This window comes from Molossus molossus, unplaced genomic scaffold (assembly GCF_014108415.1).
Source record: "Molossus molossus isolate mMolMol1 unplaced genomic scaffold, mMolMol1.p scaffold_m16_p_1, whole genome shotgun sequence".
Taxonomy (NCBI): Eukaryota; Metazoa; Chordata; class Mammalia; order Chiroptera; family Molossidae; genus Molossus; species Molossus molossus.
The window spans coordinates 141,562,827-141,584,529 of NW_023425344.1; the positions used below are offsets into that span (position 1 = coordinate 141,562,827).

A 21,703-nucleotide genomic window follows, 5' to 3' on the forward strand; every position below is an offset into this window, starting at 1 on the left:
AGACAAGTCAACTATAGATTGTGTCCATTGATTATGACCTTGCTCTTTAAGAATATGATGTAAGCCTGGCTGGTTTGGCTCAGCGGTTGGAGCATCAACCTGTGGTACAGAGAGACCCGGGTTCAGTTCCTGCTAAGGGCACATACCTCGGTTGCAGTTTGTCCCTGGCCTTGAGTGGCCATGCGGGTGGCAGCCACTCGATGTGTCCCTTCACATCGATGTTTCTCTCTCTCCCTCCCACTCTATCTGAACAAAAAATGGAAAAATGTCCTCGGGTGAGGATAAAAAAAAAAAGAGAGAGAGAATATGATGTGACTATGATTTTACTAGCTTAAACCCCAGTAAGCCACAAACCTAAGTGAGTATAGTTCCCTATGGGCACAAATAAAGGGAAAAGTCAGAGTCATTTAAGTATTTGTTGAATGCCTGGTATGCACCACAAATGTAAGGAAATAAAATAAGTGAAAGGTAATTTTAAGTGTAATTGACTTCTCCACTCCAAAAAGAAAGATCAAGGTGTTAAAGAAAGCTTAGTGGAAACTGAACTGGGTTTGGACACTTAATAGGATTAGTCAGTATGAACAAACCAGAGAAAAGGGAATGAGAGTATTGTGTAGGCCAGGAAGAATAGGAACCAATTTCACGGAAGGAAAACATATCTCTTTGGTTCCTTTTGTCAAAACCTGTAGCGCAATATAACATTCCTTGTGTATTTTCATATATAGTCAGTCCACAGTGCAAGCTAGTGTCAACTGATAGTCCTTGGCTTCAACACCATCAGGGATCCCCAATTTGAGGTGTGGTGAAAAGGCAACTTTATTTAGTGCAAAGAGCTCAATTGTGATACAGCAGGGCTGTGAGAGAATCCCTGAGGTGAACTCCTAGCATGAGGCAGCCCTGGGGCCTCGTCCCTCTCAGGATACAGTTCTGCTCTGGTGATCTTAGTGTTTCAGCTCCAGCAGGGGAAATATAGTCTTTTGTTGTTGTTGCTGTATTTTGAATCCTCACCTGAGGATATTTTTCCACTTATCTTCAGATAGACTGGGAAAGGGAGGGAGAGAGAGAGAGAGAAAGAAAGAGAGAAAGGAACACAAATGTGAGAGAGACATACAAATGGTTGCCTCCCACATGACCCGGGCCAGGTCCAGGGACCTAACTGCAACCAAGGCATGTGCCCTTGACTGAAATCAAACCCGAGATTCTTTGGTCTTCCGGCCAATGCTCCAACCATCTGGGAGGGGAGGGAAAGTTGAAAGGGGAAAGTGTGTGCTCTTCCTATCAAAGGGGAGCTGGTTTATATAGATAGAAGTTGCTATCCCTCCTCTCTGATTGGTCCATGCTCATGCAAATCTGGACTCCAATCGTAATAGCTTGATTGGCCCAAAGGTAGTCTGTCCTGATTGGTCAAATGGAGCCACTCTAATTGGTTGATGAAGATACTGATGGGCAGGGATTGGACTCAGATTGGGCAGGGAAAGTCTCAGTCCTACTGGTTGAAATAGAATTCCCAGAATTCCTTTATAAGAACTAGCTCAGATCACAGAAACATAGTGCAGGAAGGCAGTTCAGTGTAGGAGGCAGGCAGCTTAGTGCAAGCTTCTCCATGAAGTGGGGTTTGTGTAAGAGACCCCTGTGTAGAAATGGCTGCTGGACTCTGTGGTTTTAAGTTTGAGCCAAGTTAGCCACCAGAAGCCCTTAGTAGGTATCATCTTTTTCAGGGTCCACATAAGTTATATTGTCATAGTTGAATTGAAAAATCAGTATTTCTGGATGTCATTTACATCTGCAAAAATACAGCTCCAACAAACTGTAATATTTGAGGCCAGGGCTAGGGTGTGGAGAGGGAGGCACCTAGAGTGTACATCTAAGGAGTAAATACTATGACTCTGAGCATGAGTATTTCCTTAAAATGGGCACCTCAGGAGCCTCCCTTGACCTGGCAGGGCCTGGTCTTTCTTTAATATATGAAATTTAGGCAGGTTAGTAGGAAGCTTAGCAAGTGGAATGAGAAAACAGAGACAAAATAGTTAAATGATCAGCTGAGCAATGAACAGTCAGCTAATAAATCACAAAACCTTATCCTCCCTAACCAGAGGTACTTAGAAGTAGATGGTTTACATCTCTCTTCCCCAACCAGAGTGGGTAGCTTAAATCACCCTAGTCAGGGAGATAGATAACAAAAATCCAGTAGTGCCATTTTTGCCAACCAAACCCCAAAACAGACAAAGTCAGGGGAATAAATAAATAAAAAAAGCCCAGCCAGTCTGGCTCAGTTGGTTGAGTGTTGTCCCACGCAAGACACATGTCTGGGTTTCAGATTCAATCCCCAGTAAGGGATGTGCAAGAGGCAGCCAAGAGATGTTTTCTTTCTCTCTCTCTCTCTCTCTCTCTCCTCCCTCTCTAAAATCAAAAAATAGAAACATTTAAAAAACCAAAAACAAGTAGAGCCAGGCAAATCCAAGATGTAGATGAAGCTGATCAGAAAACGATCTGAAACACCACTATATGCTCATTTTGATGCGCCAGCATATTGAAAACCACACCTAAAAAGCTGATGAATATTCTGATTGAGACCCCCAAACCCCTTAAAATTCCTGCCTACAGAAAACAGACAAAAACCCTCAAGACAAAGGACCCAGCTTGTGCTCTCCCTTGAGCACGCGCAGGCCTCCTTTTCCTCAGGTTATATGTTTACTTTCTTCCTCATAAGTTTCTAAGGGCTCTCCTCTGGCCTAAGTTTTCAGTGAGCCAAAAGCAGCCCTCCCTTGGCTCAGTTCTGTCACTCTGCCTTTTACTTCTCACAAGGAGCAGACGAGCAGATTGGTTGGGCTGCCTAGACTCACTTCTGTTACTGTGATATTGCTTCCTCAATCCTAAACCCTTCCTTTGTTTCACCGTACCAAACTTTAACAAACATACTCTCGAAATCATCTGGACTGTGTCTTGCTTTCTTGCAGAAGTCAAGAACCCACACGTCCCAGGCGGTGCTGGGGCAGACTCGCCTTGGCCAGGTCCCAATCCCTTTGTGACAGAATAAGGCATCCAAACGGTACCTGGCGTCTGGACTGTCCGTCTTTCCAAGTCTCTCGGGCATTTAAGCTAGTCACCCCATCCAAACCCTTCACGGTTGAAAAAGTGGGACTTTGTTGAAAAGAAGTTGCAAAGTTAACTACTGTCATAATTAGTTCCTTCTGATGTGACAGGTGTTGCCTCCGGGGTGAGGGGCGGCACAACCAAAGTGTCAGCCCCATAGGGCGAGGAAATGCCGCACCCTAAGTGGCAGTGGGCAACGGGTAACGTCCCAAGTGCCAAAGCCAGGGAAGCAGAGAGATTTCCCCTTTAACACAGGGACGGACACCTGCCTTCCCACGGAAAACTCCGCGGCCCAAAGCGCGAAAGCACCGGTTAGGTATCTGCAGGGGAAAAGACAACTCCGCCGCGAACAAGAAGCGCCGCCGCCGCCGCCGGAAGCTGTACGCGGTCCGGGGAAACGACGCTGCGCGTCCGCCAATCGCTGGTCTCGGGAGCCGCTAGCTGGGTCCTCAGGCTTCGGCGTCCACGCTCTGCCGGTCCGCAGCCACAGCGGGCACTCGACCCGCGGGGAGGGCACGCGGGCTGCCCTGGCGGGACTCACAGCCACCGTGCTGAGAAAGCGCGAGATGCTGGCTCAAGGAGAAGACAGGCAGATCCTCGGGCAGCCCGCGCGTTCGAGGACCCCGGCGGCGGCGCGGCCGGGCGGGAACTGGGGACTTTCAAAGTCCAGCTGAGGTGCTGCCTGCCGCCGCCCAGGAGAGATGAAGCTGCACTGCGAGGTCGAGGTGGTCAGTCGGCACTTGCCGGCCTTGGGGCTGAGGAACCGGGGCAAGGGCGTCCGCGCAGTGCTGAGCCTCTGTCAGCAGGCGCCCCAAAGTCAGCCGCGGCCTGGGGCCGGGGCCGGGGCCGAGCGAGGCGGCCCGCAGCCCCCCTGCTTGCTTATCTCCACCCTGAAGGACAAGCGTGGGACCCGCTACGAGGTGCGTGGAAACAGCAGGCCCTGCCCGGGAGTCTGCCGCGGGGCACTTCCCCGGAGCCGCCGGGCGGCCGCCCTCGGGCCTCGCACCCCGCCCACCCGAGGCCGCAGTTCGTCCTGGGGGCTCGTGGGCGCCCACCCCGAGCCCCCACCACACCTGTTTCCGGGGCTCCTCCCAGGACCCGAAGGAGGAGAGCTTTGAGAGTGCACCTTCTGGTTATTTCTCTTGCTCATTTCTGCGACTTGGAATTGACAGTGGTAATCCAGTTCGGAGGAACAGTAAAATAACTGAATTTTCGTTCAAAAAATTCTATTTCTGCCACGGAGTTTTCGGCAGCTTAAAACGAAAAAAAGGCTTTAAGGGATGATGAACAGTATCTAAGGTCTGTAGACCAGATCAGTACTGTAGTGAAGCAGTAACGTTTCGGTTGCATCTTGATACTTTCATTAAAGTTGTTGGTTACTTCAGCTCGCTCGCTCTCTTTTTCCTTAAATGTGAAATTTTCTAGGCCCTGGTTTCTTAGGTCCAGGGCTTTTTCTTACCTGCGTAGGAGTAGTAAACTCTCTAGAAGCAGCTGGAAGTTGAAATAGAATTTATAAAGCATAGGTTTTATGAGATATTTTCTTTTTCCTTACCAGGCACTGTTGTTTTGTCAAAATGACTGGACTACCCTGTGTCTATAAATAAAGTTGAGGGGGCAATTCATTGCCCACCCTTGCATCTGACTCTTCATTGGATCTTACAATTTTCAGGGATTATTTCCCTTGCAGTGTTGTACTCCAAAGGGAATATTTATTTAGTTGAGAAAAGTGGGTATTAGAGTCTCATTCAGAGATACCTAGTGTTTGATGTAAGTAGTTGAAAATCTAAATAATTTCTCCTTGTTGATTGAATCAACTTATATAATTTTTCAAATCGAAAAGACTTTGGAAACCATCCAACACTGTAAATATTACAAAACTCTCAGATGACAAAAGCAAACTCACAACTAGAATTGCATCTCCCCAGACCTCTCTTTCTTGCCCAGTTTGGGCACTGCCTATTTACAAAGTCTGTGATGATGTCTCTTTTAAAACTCATATTGTACCAATAGTCAATTGCAGGTGGTAATCCTAATTAAAATTTTATTGTAAACCGCTAGTGGAAGACTTACTGTGCAGAGGGTGCTGTGCTAGATAGAATCTGGGAAACAAACTTGATTTAGTCACTGTCCTGAGACTAGAAAGGGAGAAACAGAAACCATTACATACAGTACAAGACGGGCTATGATAAATGCTATAATAAAAGTGGAAGCAGTGAGATGAATTCCGATTACTGAGGCTTGAGAGAGTTGTAGAAGAGGAGGTACCACAGGACTTGGAAAATGTACGTGCTCAGTAAACATTTGTTGGATGAATTAAGGTGGTGCTGGTGTTGGTCCTGGGCCTCGAGTATGTATTAATGCTAAGTATGGGAAGTACCTTGGACCTCTTTCTTTCACCTACTTTTCTGTCCCATGACTTCAGCTACCATCCAACTGTGATTTCCAAATCCATCTTCAGCCAGTCTTCTCCCTTAACTTTTTCAAAATTATTGCTCTGTTTTATTATTTGTTATTGTTGTTAATCTCTTGCTGTTCCTAATTTAGACTCTGAACTTTGTCATAGGTATGTACGCATAGGAAAAAAATAGTGTATATAGAGTTTGCCACTCTGTGTTTCCAGGCATCCACTGGGCATCTTGGAATGTATCTCCTCCTTGGATAAGGGGTAGCAACTATATCTTAGAGTTGTGTGTGTGTTTCATGCCACCGTGGCACACATTTTTCGTATCACTTCTTTTTTCACTTTAAAAAAGGCTGAACAACATTTAGCTTTTTTTTTTCTTCCCTACAGAAATAGTCATGACTCACATTTGACTTTCTTTTCTTTTTTTTAAACATTAATTAACTTATTTCTGTTACAGGTATTTCTCCTCCACCCTCCCCAGCCAGACACCCTCCTCCTCATTTCTTCCCTCCACCCCCTAAGCATTGTTGTTTATGTCCATTGGTTATGAATACATGCATATAAGTTCTTTGGTTTATCTCATCCCCCCACTCCCCTTGAAGTTTATTATTCTGAACCATATTCCTTTCTATGTCTCTGGGTCTGTTTTGTTCATCAGCTTTTTTTGTTCATTATATTCCACAGATAAGTGAGATTACGTGGTATTTGGCTTTCTCTGATTGGCTTATTTTGCTTAGCATCCTACTCTCCAGGTCCCTCAAAAGAAAAGAGATCTTTCTTACTGCTGCATAGTGTTCCATTGTGTATATGTACCACAGCTTTTTTATCCACTCATCTATTGCTGGACACTTGGACTGTTTCCAGATCTTAGCAATTGTAAATAGTGCTGCTATGAACATATATTCTTTCCGATTGGTGTTTCAGACTTCTTAGGATATATTCCTAGAAGTGAGCTCAGTTGGTCATAGGGCAGACCAATTTTTAATTTTCTGAGGAAACACCATATTGATTTCCATAGTGGCTGTACCAGTCTGCATTCCCACCAGCAGTGTATTAGAATCCCCTTTTCTCCGCATGCTCTCCAGCACTTGTTTGACGATTTGTTGATGGCAGCCATTGTGGCAGGTGTGAGGTGATACCTCATAGTCATTTTAATTTGTGTCTCTGATGATTAGTGATGTTGACTATTTCTTCATGTCTTTTGGCCATTTGTGTGTCCTGTTTGGAGAGGTGTCTATTTAGGTACTCTGCCCATTTTTTTTTTTTTTTTTTTTTTTATTCTCACCTGGGGACATTTTTTGCATTTATCTTCATATAGAGCGGGAGGGAAAGAGGGGGGAAGAGGGAGAGAGAAACATCATTGTGAGAGAGACACATTGACTGGTTGCTACCCACACAACCCCAACCGGGGCCAGGGACAAACTGCAACCAAGGTACATGCCCTTAGTGGGATTTGAACCCGGGACTCTCCGATCCGTGGGCCGATGCTCTACCCGCTGAGCCAAAAGCGGCTGTCTTTGCTCCATTGTATGTTCTTGCCACTGCTGTCAAATATTAATTGTGCATAATCTCTTGGGTCAATTTATGGGTTCTCTGTTTTGTTCCATTGATCTATATGCCTGTACTTGTGCCAGTACCAGGCTGTTTTGATTACAGTGGCTTTGTAGTATATAATCCGGTATTGTGATTCCTCTTACTTTGTTCTTTTGGAGGATTGCTGTAGTTATTCAGGGTCTTTTTTGGTTCCATATAAACTTTTGAAGTGTTTGTTCTAGTTCTGTGAAATATGTTGTTGGTATTTTAATGGGGATTGCATTGAAGCTATAGATTGCTTTGGGTAGTATGGACATTTTAATGATGTTCATTCTTCCAGTCCATGAACAAGGTATATGCTTCTACTTTTTTGTATCTTCCTCAATTTTTTTCAATGTCCTATAGTTTTCTGCAAATAGGTCCTTCTTTCATTAAGTTTATTCCTAGATATCTTAATTTTTTTGCCGCAATGGTAAATGGGATTTTTTTAGTTTCTCTTTCTGTGAGTTCATTATTGGTGTATAAGAATGCTGTCGATTTCTTGAAGTTGATTTTGTATCCTGCTACCATGCCAAATTCATTTATTAAATCTAGTAGATTTTTGATGGAGTCTTTAGGGTTTTCTGTGTATGATATCATGTCATCTGCGAATAATGACAGTTTCACTTTCTCCTTTCCAATTTGGATCCCTTTTATTTTTCCTTCATGTCTAATTGCTGTTGCTAAGACTTTGGTAATATGTTAAATAAGAGTGGTGAAATTGGGCATCCCTGTCTTGTTCCTGTTCTTAAGGGAAATGCTAAAGGTTTTTGCCCATTGACTATGATGTGGGCTGTTGGTTTTTAAAAGGTCTGAGCCGGCGGGAGATCACATCCAAAATGCAAGGCCAATGTAGAGCAAAACGATTTTATTGCCTGCATCTGGGTGCAGACAGGTTGAGCTGAAAAGGGTTCAGCATCGAGTAACACTTGGGGTGTAGGTTATATACTCAACTTTTAGCTTCCAGCAGTTCCTGCCGATGTACTCTGCCTGGCCCATTGTCCACTTTGCAGTTGGACTGGTCTGGTATCTTGTCCTGCATCTGCTGGGTGATTCACTGCCTTGCAGAGAATCCAGAAAATCCTTATCAATACTCAACAGAAGGCTGAGCAAGGGTCATGCAAGCAATGCAATTTTTCACAGTTTCTGCTTTCTGTAAGCTTTTACCTTTTCCCTTTAAGACATTATTAACTCTTTCATTCCCATCTCATAATGATGATAAAAAAGGGAAAAAGGACGAAGTTTCTCTTTGTCTACTTCATGCAGGTGTGGGGTCGTTGTGAACTCCTAAAAAGAATTTGTTAGATAACTTTTTGGGTGGTGGGGTGATAGGGTCCTTTTACCTGTGCTAGAACAAATTGTCCAACTGTTTGGTTGACTAAAATTTGCAGTTCATTTTATACGAATCTAGTAATCGGGCACAAGAGGCAGGGTCCAAAAAGCAATGCTAAGAAGGCTAATACTAGGGGTCCTATAAAGGGGAGTAGCCAGGTCAGTTTAGGCAAGGCTGCTTCTACACTCGTCCAGATAGATTGAGCTAGGTGATCCTGACTGAATTCCTTTAGCCACTGGGCATCATTGTCTGAATTCATTGTGTCCTCTCCTGGAACTGGTCGGGTAAGTTAACATAGAAGCAACAAGTTGTATTTGCTGTCATGCATAGACCTCCTTCTTGACCAGTAAACAGCCTAGGGCAATGTGATTATCTATTACCATGCAGGCAAGAGAGTCGAAAAATTTTGAAAGAAGTTTCAAATTTTCACCTGTCTCTCTACCTATATTTGCCATGGTGGTGGTTATGTTTTTTGCTGTTGGGGCATTATAAGTAATTCCTCCCACGAGGCCCCCAGTGGTAATTGCAGCCATGACTCCTGCTATGAGGAGTCCGACTTCCCTTTTTCCCCTGTGATGGCTTCCGGGTTCAGGGCTTGCTGAGGTTGAATTAGGGATGAAAGAATGGATTAAGGTATTGGTCAGGGTGACATATCCTACTGCCTATAAGCCACCCTGTTTTTCTGGGTTTAGACATTGAATAGCAATTCCTCTCCTGGGGGCAGAAATGTTTATTGCACCTAAAAACATCATCCCCTCCGGTAAAGAAAGCAGTCCAGTCATATTTGAGCCTAGGAGGTATTTGATAGACCCACAGTAAGGCTCGAATGATGAAACCATGATAGAGGGAGGAGAAGGCTAGTGACGCTGGCAGAACTGCATCCGGGATAGCAACTAATTTCCCTGGTATGATTTTTTTTGGTATTGCATCAAGTGCCTCTGAGCTTGCACATATAAACTCCCATTGCAGGGGTTGGACACATCATGAATAGTTAGATTATAGGTACCCCTCATAAAGTTATAGTGAGAGATAGTATATGTGGTGCTGAGAATCAAGATCAAGGGAGCTTTTGCCCTTCTGCTCCACGGGAGGTTTCTGTTCTCCCTGAGCTTGCCTTAGGACATCTGCATTATTATTATTATTATTATTATTATTTTATTATTATTTTATTATTTTTGTCTTTTCTTTTGGTACGTGCCCCTAGTGGGAACCAAACCCGGGACTCTCTGGTCCACAGCCCAACGCTCCAACTGCTGAGCCAGGGCAGGACATCTGCCTTATTGATTGATAGGTGTAGTGCCCCAAACTCCCCACCAGGCACTCTCCCCAGAGTGGGTCACTCACAGCGCTTGGCACTAGTAGTGAGAGCCCCTCGGGGCTCTCCCCCTCTCCCCACTGGGTCAGTGACAAAATAATGAGTAGTAGTATTTCACCAGGGCCCACCAGGCAGGTGGACCCCACCCTGCCCTCTTGAGTGGATAGAAGGGCACAGGGGGATTTATGTTAGGAGAGGAAGTAAATTCTTGGAGGAAACAAAGTAAAGAATGAGAGGGGTTGGTGGGGAGGGTAGGAGTAAAGGTTACAGTAGCATGGAGTTTACATAGAATGTTTCACCGTAACAAGAGAGTGGGGCAAACTGGTAACACTGAAAAATTGAAGAAAGATATAAAGGCCTAAAGAACCAGTGAGTGCCGGGATTGCCCTGGGTTACAATATTTGGCCATTTCCCACAACTGAAACCCCAGTGCGTAGAAAAAGTCCCCTGAACTTGGAGAGGGCAGAGTAGGTTGCCCCAGTATTAATTTAAAATGAAATTGGGCCCTGGCCAGTTTTGTCAGTGGTAAGAGCGTCTGCCCGCAGACCAGTGAGTCGAGTTTGGTTCCCGCTAAGGGCACGTACCTCGGTTGCAGTTTGTCCCTGGCCCCAGTTGGGGTTGTGTGGGTGGCAGCCAGTCGGTGTGCCTCTCTCACATCAATGTTTCTCTCTCTTCCCCCTCTCTCCCTCCTGCTCTATATGAAGATGAATGCAAAAGTATCCTCAGGTGAGGATTTAAAAAAAAATTAAATTGGGCTCCCTGCTACTATCAGAGTTACCCGAGGTTCGGAGTTCAAGATGACAGTTGGGGCGTTCGTTCCTGGGCACCTCAGTCTTCAGGCACAAGGCCAATCAGATCAAGGCCTGGATTGCCTGTTCCGCTAGCCTGAGGAAGGGTTGAGGACCGACTCTGTGCAGTCTTTCCGCAGTCTGACTTCCATTGGGGTCATCCACATTGAGGACGTGACTTAGGCAGTGGTTGAGGATTGGGGCATTGCCTCACTGAATAGCCAGTCTGATTGCTTTTTAAGCAGGGACCTGGGGTTCTGCTCTGCTGATTCTGGTGAGTGCCCTTTTTCTGTCTCCTGAAGGGGGTTTGCTGACCCCTTTGATTAGTGGGGCCTCTGATGGCAGAGACAAGCATTTGGAATTCTGCTGTTCTTTGTTTTTTAGCCTCTTCATCACGATTATTAGAAACCTTAAAGGCCAGATTTAGAAGAGCCCATTGAGGGTTTTGAGGGCCATCTTCACGTTTTTTTGTAACTTTCTCCTTATGCCTGGGTCCAACTGATAGATAAATCTCAGGTGTAAAATGACAGTTCCTTCTGAGCTAGTGGGATCTAAGTTAGTGTATCTTCTCATAGCCTGTGTAAGGCGGGATAGAAAGGTTGCAGGGTTTTCATTCCTTTCCTGGATTATTTCAGACAGTTTTTCATAGTTAACCACCTTGTGTGAGGCTTTTTTAAGTCCTTCAATGAGACATATTATTATGTGGGCCCTGGCTAGGGACTGCTTCCGCCCCTGATGGGTTAGTGGGGGGGGCCTCCTGTCTCAGATTATCCACATGGTCCTGGTTGTTAACCCAGACTCAATTTTTATCTTCCAGATTAAGGGTGAAAGAGAGAATAACATGAATATCATTCCAAATTAGATCATAGGACTGGGTAAGGTACTTGAATTCCTGAGTATAATTGATGGGATCCTCAGTAAAGGATCCTAGTCTTTTATTTATTTGGGACAAATCTGAGAGAGAGAAGGGGACATGAACTTTAACAATCTCTTCAACTCCCACTACTTCCCTCAAGGGACATTGTAAAACAGGGCCTAGGTAGTGGATGGATAGGGACCAAAGGTGGTTCTCAATTGCGTGTGTTAGGGAGTTGTTTGCGGCTGTAGAAGAGTTAGAATAAAAGGTTCAGTGTAGGATGGGGGGCCCACAGAAGGGGCTGGAGGGAGGATGTGGTGGAGTGAGATCAGCGGGGTCAAAGGAGGAAATAGGAGAAGTTAGCGAGCCATCTTCAGAGGGAGGTGTGGGAGGATTAAAGTGGAGTAGGAAGATATGGGAGGGAGAGCAAGAGTCACATAAAGAGGGGTGTGATCTGAGTGCAGAGGGGCCTGGATGTAAGGAACCTCAGACCATTTTTCTTACCTTTGACAAAAATTGTCTAAGTTGGTGAGAATGTCGAAAGTGCCATTCTCAGGCTATTGTGACCCATAGTCTAATTTGTACTGAAGCCATGCAGTGTTGCAGTAAAAAATGAGTCACTTGGGATGTATGTTTTTCTATTTATTTATTTACTTACTTATTTATTTACTTATCTGTTTGTTTATTTATTCATTTATTGATTGATTGATTGTTTTTATCTTCACCTGAGGACATTTTTGTACTTACCTTCAGATAGAGCGGGAGGGAGAAAAGGTGGAAGAAAGAGAGAGAAACATCAATGTGAGAGAGACACATGGAATGGTTGCCACCCACATGACCCCAACTGGGGCCAGGGACAAACTGCAACCAAAGTACATGCCCTTAGCAGGAACCAAACCCAGGACTCTCCTGTCCACGGGCCGACGCTCTAACCACTGAGCCAAACCGGCCAAGGTGGGACATAAGTTTTGAGCGGGCTCTAGGGCCTGTAGATTTTTTAGGAGACATCCTAGGGGGTGTTGTACGAGGGATGGATGATTGAGTGTTTTCCATATTTTGGTGTGAGATGTCGTGGCCTGGCAGTCTGACAGATACACTAGTGGAAGAAGAAGGCGTCCCCCCTTCTCCCCTAGAGTAGAGAGATGAGCAACTCACCTATATCCGGCGTCCCTAGATATATGGTGAGCTAAGTGAACCTGTTTCCCGAAGAGTGTGTCCTGACCAGCACTGGGTTTCTAGAGGGACGATCACACAGACGTGACCTCGAGACCTGGCTCTCTTATGTCCTGGATGGTGGATAACAGAACAGCCCGGAGAATCAGACCGGTAGGCAAAAAAACACTCACCAGTGAATTAGTGTCTGATGTTGATACTGGATTGGGCAGGAAAGGTTGGAGGTCTAATATCTGGCTGAGGATGTGGTTGACTCTGGTCCAACAGGAGGCCCGGAGCACTCTGGGGGCCCACAGTTGCCCCCTATGCGGGATCCTCACAGACCTCTTGGATTTCAGAACCAAATAAAAGGTCTGAGCCTGCAGGAGATCACTTCCACAACACAAGACCAGTGTAGAGCAAAACGATTTATTGCATGCATCTGGGTGCAGATGGGCTGAGCTGAAAAGGGTTCAGCCTCAACAGTTGGGGTGTAGGTTATATACTCTACTTTAAGTTTCCAGCAATTCCTGCTGATGTACTCTGCCTGGCCCATTGTCCACTTTGCAGTTGGACTGGTCTGGTATCTTGTCCTACAGCTGCTGAGTAATTCACTGCCTTGCGGGTAATCTAGATAATCCTTAACCATACTCCACAGAAGGCTGAGCAAAGGTCATGCAAGTAACACAGTTTTTCAGTTTCTGCCTTTTGCATGCTTTTACCTTTACCCTTTAAAACATTACTGACCCTTTCAGTTTTTCAGATATGGCCTTTATTATGTCGAGATATGATCCCTTTATTCCCACATTGCTGAGCGTTTTTATCAGAAATGGGTGATAGTTTTTGTCAAATGCTTTTTCAGTGTCTATTCATATGATCATATGGTTTCTATCTTTCATTTTGTTTATGTGGTGTGTCACATTTATTGATTTGCAAATATTGTACCAGCCTTGCATCCCTGGATGAATCCCACTTGGTCATGGTGAATAATTTTTTTAATATATTGCTGGATCTGATTTGCTAATATTTTCTTAAGGATTTTGGCATGTATGTTCATCAGGGATATTGACCTGTAGTTTTCTTTCTTTGTAGTGTCTATCTGGTTTTGGAATTAGAATTATGCTGGCCTCATAAAATGAGTTTGGAAGTTTTCCTTCTTCTTCAATTTTTTGTAGTAGTTTGAGGAGAATGGGTGTTAGTTCTTCTTGGAATGTTCAGTAAAACTCCCCCGTGAAGCTGTCCAGGCCCAGGCTTATGTTTGCTGGGAGATTCTTGATTACATCTTCAGTTTTCTTAGTTGTTATCGTTCTGTTCAAGTTTTCTATCTCTTCCTGGTTCAGTTTTGGGAGACTGTGTATTTCTAGAAATTTGTTCATTTCACCTAGATTGTCCAATTTGTTGGTGTATAATTGTTCATAGTATTTGTTAATGATCATTTGTATTTCTGTGGTGTCAGTTGTTACTTCTCCTCTTTCATTTCTGATTTTATTTATTTGAGTCCTCTCTCTCTGTTTTTTGGTGAGTCTAGCTAAGGGTCCAACAATCTTGTTTATCTTTTTTTTTTTTTAATCCTCACCCGACGACATTTTTCCATTTTTTGTTCAGATAGCGTGGGAGGGAGAGAGAGAGAAACATCGATGTGAAAGGGACACATCGAGTGGCTGCCACCCACGTGACCAACCAGGGCCGGGGACAAACTGCAACTGAGGTACGTGCCCTTAGCAGGAACCGAATCAGAGTCTCTCTGGACTGCAGGCCGATACTCCAACCACTGAGCAAAACTAGCCAGGGCTTGTTTATCTTTTCAAAGAACCAGTTCTTTGTTTCATTGCTCTTTTGAATTGTTTTTTTAGTCTCTATGTCATTTATTTCTGCTCTTACCTTTACTGTTTCTTTCCTTCAACTTGCTCTGGGTTTTTCTTTTTGTTTGCTTTCTAATTCTTTAAGTTGTGAGGTTAGTCAGATAGAAATTTTTCTTGTTTCTTGAGGTAGGCTTGTAGTGCTGTGAACTTCCCTCTCAGGACTGCTTTCACTGCGTCCCATAGATTTTGTGTTGTGTGTGTGTTCATTTTCATTGGTTTGGAGGAAGTTTTAATTTCTTCCTTGATCTTCTTGGTAACCTATTCATTGTTTAATAACATGCTATTCAGCCTTCATGTGTTTGAATGTTTTTTAAGTGTTTTTATTGAAATTGATTTCTAGTTTGGTGCCATTGTGATCTGAGAAGATGCTTGATATGATTTCAGTCTTGGACTTGTAGAGACTTAGTTTGTGTCCTAACATGTGGTCTGTCTTTGAGAATGTCCCATGTGCACTTGAGAAGAATGTGAATTCTGCAGTTTTGGGGTGTAATTCTTTGTAGATATCTATTAAATCCATTTGATGTAGTGCATCATTTAGAGTGTCTGTATCCTTGTTACCTTTTTGTCTAGAGGATCTATCTAGTGATGTCAGTGGGGTGTTGAAGTCCCCTGCTATGATTGTATGGCTGTTGATTTCTCCTTTGATGTTCTCCAGAAGTTTTTAAATATATTTTGGTGTTTTTATATTGTTTGCATATATGTTTACCAGTTATATCTTTCTGTTGGATAGATTCTCTCTCTGTTATGTAGGGGCCTTCTTTGTCTCTAGTTATGGCCTTCATTTTGAAGTCTGTTTTACTGGATATGAGTATTGCTACCCCAGTTCTTTTTTCCTTTCTGTTTGCTTGGAAGATTTTTTCCATCCCTTCACACTTTCAACCTATGTGAGTCTTTTGTTGTGAGGTGGGTCTCTTGTAAACAACATATATATGAATCATGTTTTCTTATCCAATCAGCTACTCTGTGTCTTTTGATCGGAGTTTTTAATCTATTTACATTTATGGTGATATATATGTATTTATTGCCATTTTTGTTTATTGTAGTTATATTTTTTCCCTATTTTTTCTACTGATTACAGCAGTCCTTTTAACATTTCTTTTTTTTTTTTTTTTTTTATTGATTTTTTTTTTTTTATCCTCACCCGAGGATATTTTTCCATATTTTGTACAGATAGAATGGGAGGGAGAGAGAGGAAGGGAGAGAGAGAGAGAAACATCGACGTGAAGGGACACATCAAGTGGCTGCCACCCGCACGACCCAACCAGGGCCGGGGACAAACTGCAACCGAAGTACGTGCCCTTAGCGGGAACCGAACCCGGGTCTCTCGGGACTGCAGGCCGACGCTCTAACCACTGAGCCAAACCGGCCAGGGCTTCTTTTTTTTTTTTTTTTTTTAATTTAGTTTTTTAATATTCACCCAAGGACATATTTCCATTTTTTTGTTCATATAGAGATAGAGTGGGAGGGAGAGAGAGGAAGAGAGAGAGAGAAACATCGATGTGAAAGGGACACATCAAGTGTTTACCACCTGCATGACCAGGGCCAGGGACAAACTGCAACCAAGGTACATGCCCTTAGTGGGAACTGAACCCAGGCCTCTCTGGACCGCAGGCCAACGCTCTAACTGCTAAGTCAAACTGGCCAGGGCCTTTTAACACTTCTTGCAGTGCTGATTTGGTGCTAGTATATTCCCTTAGTCTTTTATTTGTTTGGGAAGCTTTTTATTTCACCTCTATTTTGAAAGCCTTGCTGGATAGAGTAGCCCTGGATTCAGGTCCTTGTTTTTCATGACCTTGATTACTTCATTGCATTCCCTTCTGGCCTGTAGTGTTTCTATTGATAAGTCAGCTGAGAGCCTTATGGGGGTTCCTTTGTAGGTAATCTGTTGCTTATCTCTTGCTGCCTTTAGGATTCTCTCTTTGTTTTTAATTGTTGACATTTTAATTATTATGTGTCTTGGTGTGGGCCTGTTTGGATTCTTCTTACTTGGGGCTTTCTGTGCTTCTTGTACTTGTATGCCTTTTTCCTTCATTAAATTAGGGAAGTTTTCTGTCCCTATTTTTTCATATATATTCTCTAACCCTTGCTCATTTTCTTCTTCTGGAACTCCTGTGAGGTGGATGTTGTTACGTGTCATATTGTCCCACAGTTCTCTTAGGCTGTTTTTCTGTTTTATTAATTGTTTTTTCTTTTTGGTTCTCTGATTGGGCGATTTTTCCTACCCTATCTTCTAATTCACTGATTTGCTTCTCTGCCTCCTCTACTCTGCTGATTGTTCCTTCCATTGTGTTCTTTATTTCTGCTATGTCATTCTTCATTTTCAATTGGTTGGTTTTCAGTGTCTCTGTATCTTTACTCATGCTGTTGAAGTTCCTCATGATTATTATTCTGATATCTTGCTCAATTCCCTTTTATTTATTTCATCTTCTGTCCAATTATCTTGTTCTTTCATTTAGGATTTCTTTCTTTGTTTCACCATTTTGGCCTGCCAAATTTTCCCTGTGGGTGTTGGTGTTCCGCTGGTTGTGGCTCCCTCTACTGGGTTTGGATGAGTGTGGGAGGACCCATGTTAAGCATCACTGTCAAGTCTTACTTTCCTGGGTAGATGTGCAAGCCCAGGAAAAGATTCAGTTATCCTCTAGCTTTTTGCCTGGAAGCTGTTAGTCTCAGTTACTTGATGAGCCTTGGGTTGTAGCCCTCAGCTGAAGGGTAAGTGGATTTCCAGAGGGTGGGGCAGATGCCTGCTGGCTGTTAATGAGCCTCAACTTGCATGTCTCTGGCCTTGGTGGTGTTAAATTCCTGAGGGAGGGGCTGTTGCTTCTCCTTGGGGCTCTGGGGCTCTTTGAGTAAGATAGCTACTGTCCTATGAGGGAGTTTTTCAGCACGAAACTTCCAGTGCCCTCCAAATCCCAAGTCTGTCCACAGTTCCAGTCCAGTCTGCCTGCCCTCTACCGGTGCCCAAGATGAGTGGCTATAGCTAATTTAATGCTCTGTCCTGGCCCTCTGCACTGTGGAGCCTGCTTGGGATGTTAACCCTGAGGGAGCTGCTCACAGTAAAACAGCTAGTGTCTGTGGGCTCACAGCCCGCCCTCCTGCACCTCAAAGTGCCTACCAGGCTCAATTTAGTGTCCTTTTCCTGTCCCTGGTTATATATGTCCTCTCTAGCTGCTTTTCTGTTGGTTTCTCCCAGCAATTTGTCTTTATTTTAGTTATAATTCCAGTTTGGTCCTGGGAGATGGGCTGTGTAGCTTCCATTCATTCTGTCGCCATGTTGGAATCTCTCACATCTAAATCTGCTTGATATATTGGTGGAGGGTAGCAAATTGGTGATCATCAGAGGGGAACAGATCTTAGAAGAGCAGTGATGAAAATATTTTTTATCTCATCCAGATAAATGTATAAACCCCCTTCTGAGTTGAATCTGCTATCTACTGGAAATTTTCACTTGGATGTGTTGCAGCATTTCAGCCTCAAAATACCTAAAAATGTATTGTCCTTGTCACTCCTAAACCTGCGTTTCTGACAGTGTTCTGCCCCATCCAGAAACCTTAAAGCCTTTGCCCTCCCACATCCAATATATTGAATCCTTTCCATTCTACCTCCTAGATATCTTTCAATCCATCCCAGCTCTAGTCTAAACCATTATTATTTGCCTGGCTGGTGTGTCTCAGTGGTTGATTGTCAACCCGTGGACCAAGAGGTCGCCTGCTCGATTCCCGTTCAGAACACATGTCCAGATTGTGGGCCAAGTCATGCAGGAGGTGATCAGTCAGTGTTCTCTCTCATTGATGTTTCTATTTCTCTCCCCCTCTCCCTTCCTCTCTCTTTAAAACTCAATTTAAATAAAAATCATTATTCCTTGCCTGGCTAGTTTCTTAAAGGATCTCTGTACCTCTACTGTTCCCTTCCCTCATCCCACTCCCCTCCCCCAAAGTTTATTCTTACACTGTTGTTAAAGGGAACTTGTACAAATAGAGATCTAATGATGTTCCCGGCTTAAAATCGTTCAGTGGACATCATTGTTCTTAGGATAAAATCCAAAATTCTTTTTTATTTATTTATTGATTGATTGATTCTAAAGAGAGAGAGAATGGGGGACTTCCGGTCAAGATGGCGGTATAGGTAAACACGCGGTATCGCGTCCTCCCACGACCACATCAAAGTTACAACTAAACTACAGAACAACCATCATTCAAAACCGCCTGAAATCAAGCGGAATGGAAGTCCTACAACTACGGAATTTTAAAAAAGCAGCTACATCCAGACTGGTAGGAGGGGCGGCGGCGCGAGGGGCGGAGGCGTGTAGGGCTGGTCCCACACCCACGTGTGGCAGATAAAAATCAGGAGGCTCCCGAGGCTGGGAAGGTCCTTCCTGAGGACTGAGGGGGTCCCCGTCCCACACCAGGTGCCCCGCTCAGGGTTCCAGTGACAGGAAGAGAAGTCCCCATAACTTCTGGCTGGAAAAATCAGCGGAAACTGAGGCTCAGGGAAGCTGAGGTGGCTGGAGCCCCAGGCAGCTCCCTAAGGGGTCCGCGCACGGACTTATCGGATTCTCCCCCTCTAAACTCGGAGGGGAGGCAGCTCGAGGGGCGCCAGAGACATACAAGGAAGAACTGAGCTGTTTGGCACTGGAGCGAGGGCTGGAGAGGGGGCTTTCTCCGGGACAGATGTACTGTCAGAGGCCTTTGTTCCTTTGGTGAGCCCTTCCCAGGGGCGGCAGACAGAAGCCATATCTGGGGCTCCAGCAACCTGGCTCACACTGGTAGCCCCGCCCTGCTGACTCCCTGAGTCCCCGCCCCGCCTCACGCAATTTTCAAGTCCACCTAAGCTGTTGCCACTTGCTTAACCATAGGATTGGCCTGTCCTGGATCCTGCTTCAGGTTTTTCCTAAATTCTTTCAAACGAGCAGCATCTGGTCTCAGCTAGCCCCATACCTCTCATTAAGTAATACACAGAAACAAACACAGGGAGGCAGCCAAAATGAGGATACAAAGAAACAGGTCCCAAATGAAAGAACAGAACAAAAACCCAATAAAAGAACTAAGCAAAAGGGAAATAAGCAACCTAACAGATACTGAGTTCAAAATACTGCTTATAAGGATGCTCAATGAACTTAGGGAGGGCCTCAAGAGCATAAAAAAGGACCAGTTAGAAATCATGGATACACAGTTAGAATTGAAGGAGGCATTAACTGAAATAAAGAATAATTTACACAGCTTCAATAATAGAGTATGTAAATCCAAGGAGCAAACCATCGATTTGGAATATAAGGAAGCAAAAAACGCCCAATCAGAACAGCAAAAAGAAAAAAGAATCCAAAAAAATTAGGATAGTGTAAGGAGCCTCTGGGACAACTTCAAGCGTGCCAACATTCGCATCTTGGGGGTGCCGGAAGGAGAAGAGAGAGAACAAGAAATCGAAAACCTGTTTGAAACAATAATGGCAGAAAACTTTCCTAACTTGGTGAAGGAAACAGACATACAAGTCCAGGAAGCACAGAGAGTCCCAAACAAGATGAACCCCAAGAGGCCCACACCAAGACACATCATCATCAAAATGCAAAAGGTTCAAGACAAAGAGAGAATCTTAAAAGCAGCAAGAGAAAGGCAGCTAGTTACCTACGAGGGAGTTCCCATCAGGCTGTCAGCTGATTTCTCAAAAGAAACTTTGCAGGCCAGAAGGGAGTGGCAAGAAATATTCAGAGTGATGAAAACCAAGAACCTACAACCAAAATTACTCTATCCTGCAAAGCTGTCATTTAGAATCGATGGACATACAAAAACCTTCCCAGACAAGAAAAAGTTAAAGGAGTTCATCACTACCAAACCGTTATTATATGAAATGATGAAGGGTCTTTTTGAAGAAAAAGATAAAATGTATGAACAAACAAAATGGCAATGAATACATATCTATCAACAATGGAATCTACAAACAAAATGAACAGGAAGAACAGAAACATTCTCATAGATACAGAGAACATTTTGTTGGTTGCCAGATGGGAAGGGGGTTGGGGGAATGGGTGAAAAAGGTGAAGGGATTAAGAAGCACAAAATCGCCCTGGCCAGTTTGGCTCAGCGGTTAGAGCGTCGGCCTGCGGTCCGGAGAGACCCGGGTTCGGTTCCCGCTAAGGGTACGTACTTCGGTTGCAGTTTGTCCCCAGCCCTGGTTGGTCGTGCGGGTGGCAGCCACTCGATGTGTCCCTTCACGTCGATGTTTCTCTCTCTCTCTCACTTCCTCTCTCTCCCTCCCACTCTATCTGTACAAAAAATGGAAAAATATCCTCGGGTGAGGATAAAAAAAAAAGAAGCACAAATTCATTGCTAGACTGACAAACCTCAAATGGAAAGGGGTTGGGGGGGTGGGAAGAAATAAACCAAAGAACTTATATGCATAACCAATGGACACAGACAATAGTGTGGGAAAAGGTGGGAGGGGAGCAGGAGTGGGGAGGGGAGCAGGAGTGGGGAGGAGGGGGTCAATGGGGGAAAAATGTGGAACATCTGTAATACATTTTACATCCAACAATAAAGATTTGAAAAAATAAATAAATAAAATAAATAGAGAATGATTTGTTGTTCCTTTTGTTTATGCATTCATTGGTTGATTCTTATATGTGCCCTGGTCGGGGATTGAACCCACAACCTTGGTGTATTGGGACGATGCTCTACCAACAGAGCTACCTGGCCAGGGCCAAAATCGAAAATTCTTAACATGGTTTAAAAAATCTTTCACCATCTAATCTCTGTTTCTCTGTTGACCTCTTCAACTCATTTACCTTTTTTTTTTTTACTCGATCCTTTAGCCATACTGAACTTTTAGCTTCTCAAAGATGCAAAACTCTCTTGCTTTCAAGGCTTTGCACATTGTTCCCTCTTGTTGGTTGCTATCTTCTCTCTCTTCTAGACGTGTCCTAATCCTTTAGTGCTCACCTTCATATCCCAAGACCAGGTAAGATTTCTTTGCTATATAAGGTTTTATAGCAGCCTGAACTTGTCTTAATAGTTGTTATGCTTATAATTAATAACTGTGTCAGATTGGCAGCTATGTGTGATTACCATGCTGGTCTTACCACCATTGTTCCAAGCCCCCTATCGTAGTTAACCTGTACATAATGGCTTTTCGATAAATTGTTGTTGAAGTCTAAAGCAGAAGCAACATCAGTCAATAACATTTTTTGAGCACCTGCTATGTGTCAGTCATTGTCTGGCTCTGGGGATACAAGAATGAACAAAGGAAACAAGATTCCTGCTTTCATGAAGATTGTAATCTTGTGGGAGGCATGCCCACCCCAGACTAATGTACTGAAATTAAAAAGGCAAGTAACTACT

At 44.0% G+C, this 21,703-nt stretch overlaps 1 protein-coding gene across 2 annotated transcripts in view; it reads left to right on the forward strand.

Moving 5' to 3' along the window:
* Window positions 1–3,705: 3,705 nt before the first annotated feature.
* Window positions 3,706–21,703, forward strand: part of LRR1 (leucine rich repeat protein 1) — a 29,341-nt gene continuing 11,343 nt past the window's right edge. Inside the window, exon 1 of one of the 2 annotated variants that reach the window (XM_036269710.1) lies at window positions 3,706–4,013. In XM_036269710.1, coding sequence (XP_036125603.1) covers window positions 3,795–4,013 — 219 coding nt within the window. In that variant the 5' untranslated portion in view covers window positions 3,706–3,794. The remainder of the gene's footprint in view (window positions 4,014–21,703) is intronic. The other variant, XM_036269715.1, reaches the window with a different exon arrangement.